At 39.4% G+C, this 4,874-nt stretch overlaps 1 protein-coding gene across 1 annotated transcript in view; it reads left to right on the top strand.

Annotated features, from left to right (window-relative positions):
- Nucleotides 1–4,160, top strand: part of LOC104621983 (inactive serine protease PAMR1-like) — a gene marked incomplete at its 5' end in the record, with an annotated part of 10,315 nt that extends 6,155 nt beyond the window's left edge. Inside the window, 3 exons of the mRNA XM_010288621.1 lie at nucleotides 741–973; nucleotides 2,363–2,658; nucleotides 3,381–4,160. Coding sequence (XP_010286923.1) covers nucleotides 741–973; nucleotides 2,363–2,658; nucleotides 3,381–3,917 — 1,066 coding nt within the window. The remainder of the gene's footprint in view (nucleotides 1–740; nucleotides 974–2,362; nucleotides 2,659–3,380) is intronic.
- Between the last annotated feature and the right edge of the window lie 714 nt (nucleotides 4,161–4,874).

Here is a 4,874-nt window from a genome sequence, read left to right as displayed (position 1 = left end):
TGCTGAATTTTTCAGACATAAATAGTTTTTTTCTGTAGATATGTGCTTTTAAGCATTAGAGGAAGGGACACATTCTAAGTGATGAAGATTTAAATATTACTGTAGTCAAGCTTATGGTCCATATCTAGACTGGTGCATATATATTTTTTTTAATTATGTGCCATGTTTCAGCTAATCAGTACAATTTCTAAATGGAAGCTTAGTGATTATTGCAATTATGAGATCTCTATGGTGAGGCAATTATCTCTGTTAATTGCTAAATCAAGCAACTTTATCATTTAATCTGAATCAATTCCTAATACTGCCTATTAAAATGTTCACTAGAGAAAACATGTGCCTAACTCCTCTCTAGTGAGAATTAATTATGTCAATACCAACTTCCAGTGTAATTTCTTTATTTAAAAACATGGTATCTCAATCCTTTTGCGGATGGCAAAAACTGAAGCAACTGGTTGCAATCCAGAAACTGTAAAATGAAAAAAAAAGAGACACAAATAATAAATTTGTAAACATATGTGTATTTATATATGTGTACATGTATATATGTAAATAAAATAGCTGGGATGTAAGTGGGAGTATTGGAAACTATGTTGGAATGATATTTTTGCCTTACTCTTTCACAAGCAAAGTTAATATGCTTTTAAATGATACTTAACACAGTTGGTGATAAAGCTAAGGTAATGATGGCATTATTATTATTATTATTATTATTACCTTGTGTTCTTTGTGCCTTGAAACAGGGAAACACCTTTGCATCAACTTTACTCATCTGCATTCAGCAAGCGAAAGCTTGAAATCTATCCAACCAAGAAGCCAGCACTGCCATTTGGAGACCTGCCCCCAGGGTACCAACATCTGCACACTCAGCTTCAGTATGAGTGCATTTCTCCTTTTTACCGCCGCCTGGGTAGCAGCAGGAGGACTTGTCTGAAGACAGGAAAATGGAGTGGGAGAGCCCCTGTGTGTATTCCAAGTGAGTCTCCAAGGGAAAAAAAATGCATACAACTCTAGGTTGATGGGGGGATCAGGATGTGTATTCATCTTAGATAATTAGGGAGTCCCAGTGGTGTAGGCTGGCTATGCTTCCAGCTGGGAGATAAGAACAATAAAACTTGGAGGATATATGGCTCTTTGTATCCATCAGTAAAACTTGTGCAGTTGATGGCAAAGGGATCAAGGTTTCAGCACTCTAATTTGCCATCAATTTTTCTACTCTTTTATTGAGCAAAAGGCGTAGTGAGTTTTTTTCCTGATTTGAAAATATTTTCCTACTATCACTTCATGTTTTCCTGTATTACTTACTGCAAATGTGATTTTTCTTTCATCTCTATACTTTGGCACACAGCTGACAAAAACATCAAAGTTTATGCAATAGAATGGAGAGTCTGCATTTTAAAGAGGTTCTTCCTTTAATACACCCTGCTAAGGAAGAGTTCATATTGCAAACTGTAAGTCCAGATAAAATCTTATCCAGAGCTAGTGCACTGAGTAAGTCAGGATAGGAACATAAGATTTGGTACAATCCACTACTGACATCAGGCAAACTGTGAAAAGTAGATCCTAACATCAAGCAAACATTTAGATTTCTTGTTTGTGGTCTTGCTTTCAGATCATCTCATGTATTGAAAAGTATTCCATTCAATCCCTTTCACTATGGACATGCACACAAGACATCCCAGGAAAAAAAATATCCTAAGGGAGACTAAAAAAAATGTGACCACATGATGTAACTCTTTCTACTGAAGTAAACCTTTCCTAATACAGGAGGTTTTACCCCAGGTCTGAGCCCCGGTAATATATTCCTAGAACAGGGCAGAGCTTTTTCTTTTCCCCAGGTTGGCTGTTGTTAGAGATGCATTTGTGTCAAGGTTCTTGTTGCAAGACAAGTCTGTTCTCATAGGCATGAACTCTTCTGCGATAAGGTCAGTTCTAGGAGAGGACCTTACAATTACTCTGTGACTGCTTAGGGTGAGTTTTAGTGTGCTGCTTTCCAGTGTTTTATTATAAGCAAGAATCAGAGGTGTTCTTTCCATTTCTTTATGCAGTCATCTCATTATAGTGCAGCTTGATAAGGCTGTCATGAAAATTTACGTGCTCAAGTGCTAAATCCACATTCCTACTTCAGCCAGAAATTCAGATAAATAATGGAAAAATTGAAAGTTTTTTTTTTAAAAAGCTATATAAAATACTCTTATATTATAATTTTGCAGGTTGGAGACAGAGATTAATTAGAAAGCTGTCCCTCATGCTAACCATTGCAGTTTGGTTTCTTTTGGCACATCCTAAGCAGGAATCAAGAGTGATATTCAGATTCTTTGGTGAGGAAAAAGCATTACCTCATTCTTGGTTCATGTTTCCTCAGTCTGTGGAAAAGCAGAAAACATCACCTTTCAGAAGACAGTGACCTCTACCAGGTGGCCTTGGCAAGCAGCAATATATCGGACAGTTAACGGGGTAAAGGAGAACAGTCTCCGGAAAGGGGCCTGGATCCTTATCTGCAGTGGGGCCCTGGTGAACGAGCGCACTGTGGTGGTGGCAGCTCATTGCGTCACTGACCTGGGCAAGACCATTGTGCTCAAGACAGCAGAACTCAAGGTGGTTCTGGGGAAATTCTACAGAGACGATGACAGGGATGAAAAGGCCATCCAGAACCTGCGGGTAAGTAGGTCTGCTGGGAGTGGAAAATGATGAGAACAGACAGATGCTTATCACATCTGTCTTGCATGGGGAGAAAAAGATTATCCTTTGACCAATATATTGTTTTACATACTCTTCTTTGAAATGTGTATCTAGAGATTCAACTGACAGAACTGTCATGGCACAAGGAAGGCACATGCTGTAGTTCATTCAAGTCCCTTGACATTGTCCTACTTGTACGTTCACCCCCTAACACAGATCACTAATAAACAGCTCAGATTCCATAGGCCATAATGTCTTGAGTGATATTGCCAGAAAAAAAGTAGGAGAGATGCCAGCTACTGTCAAAAGTGATCAGCATAATTTATGAGGGAAACACTTGTGCTCTGGATCCTGGTTTGATGCCATGAGTGCATTTCACATCTCAGCCCCAAGGCTGTACAGCTCTAAACTCAAAAGAAGTTTATGTCTGATTCCAGCTCCAGAAATAGCACCTCAGGCTCACCAGAGTTGTTTGTTGTCTTCATGTAGAACTAGAAAGGTTGAAGTCAAAATGAGGACAAATATAGCAATTTTGGCTGCATGTCTCTTCTTCTGGAGTGGTGAAAGAATAATTTGGGAATGGAGGGTAGAGGACAACTATGCAAAATAAACTACCATGTATTATAGTAGTATAGAAAGAGTGTTGCTGACTTGCCATTGCTGTTAATTCTACAATTCTTCCTACTCTGTTTCCTCCTCAGATTTCTGCCATCATAGTGCATCCCAATTATGACCCTATATTACTTGATTCTGACATAGCTATCATAAAACTCTTGGACAAAGCCAGAATTAGCAGTCGTGTTCAACCCATTTGCTTGTCATCTTCTCATGACTTGACTTCATCCACAGAGGATTTAAAAATAATGGTTACGGGCTGGAAGGTATTGGCTGACATTAAAGATCCTGGATACAAGAATGACACAATCCGCATGGGAGCTGTTCGGATGGTGGATTCACTGTTGTGTGAGCAACAGTATGAGGATAATGGGATACAAGTCAGCATCACTGACAGCATGTTCTGTGCCAAGCAAGACCACTCAGCCTTTTCTAATATCTGCCCTGCTGAGACTGGTGGGATTGCAGCCATAACTTTACCAGGAAAAGCATCTCCTGAGCTAAGGTGGCACCTGATGGGATTAGTGAGCTGGGGTTATGATAAAACTTGCAGCCTAGAACTCTACAGTGGCTACACTAAAGCTCTTCCCTTCAAAGACTGGATTGAGAAGAACCTGAAATAAAAAGCCGTGTCTGGAAATGGCATTTTCTAACTATCATAATATCTCTCTCAGTCTCTGCTACTTTAGGCTTCTCATCCCAGTGATGAGCCATATCTGGGATAAGGTTAAGGCAGATAGCCTGGTAATTTGCCCTAGGATCAGATGTTCCATCAGGCTACTTTTAAGTAACCCATGACAGAGAGGGTCTTAGTGCATGAGAAGTTTTGCCATATTTTGCCTGTCTCCCCTTGTGGAAGGATGATGCTCTGCTCCTGATCTGACATACAGAAAAAAGACAGCAAATTCTGATTGAAATTAATTTGTAGTGTGGAGTCCCCTAGAGAAAGCAACAGCAAGCCTCTCCCAAAGATCTGTGTGACTAAGCAGATTAGGAGGCTGGAAAGAGTAGCCTGAATTCATTATGATGGATGAGCTTGTTATGGTATGTGCTGTCTATATTGCCATAGTACAATGTAATCTTTTACCCTCCTAAGTACTTTACACATTTAAATAAACCATGGTTTGTTTTTTCTAACCTACACACCCACGTGTGACATTATTTACATTGCTTGTTGCCTTATCTGTGTCATTCTCTACTGCCCCTGTCTTATGACTCTTGAATATGACTCTCTTGTCTTATGCCCTTGCATATAACTCTCACTTGGGACTCTTCAGGCACACTGAAAGGCAGAGTTAGCACAAAATTCAATTACTACATAAATAAAAAGATTTTTTTTTTTTCTTAATACATCCAGTGCTGCTATTGTACAAGAACCATTGCAGTGAAATGTACAGGGGTGTTCTCTCCCACCTTGTATTCTGAAGAGATGAAAACCTGAAAGATACTTTAAAAACATTTTTCCATGAAAACTGCAGGAAAACTTCTGGTTTCTATGAGTGCACACACTTTTGTGGCAAAACAAGTCCTCTGTAGCTCTTGAGGGTGAAGAATAATGTTCAGCTCTCACATTTAGCAGA

Source organism: Phaethon lepturus, unplaced genomic scaffold (assembly GCF_000687285.1).
Source record: "Phaethon lepturus isolate BGI_N335 unplaced genomic scaffold, ASM68728v1 scaffold15366, whole genome shotgun sequence".
Taxonomy (NCBI): Eukaryota; Metazoa; Chordata; class Aves; order Phaethontiformes; family Phaethontidae; genus Phaethon; species Phaethon lepturus.
The sequence above is the reverse complement of the archived record's forward strand: the minus strand, read 5'-3'. Positions and strand labels throughout refer to the sequence as shown.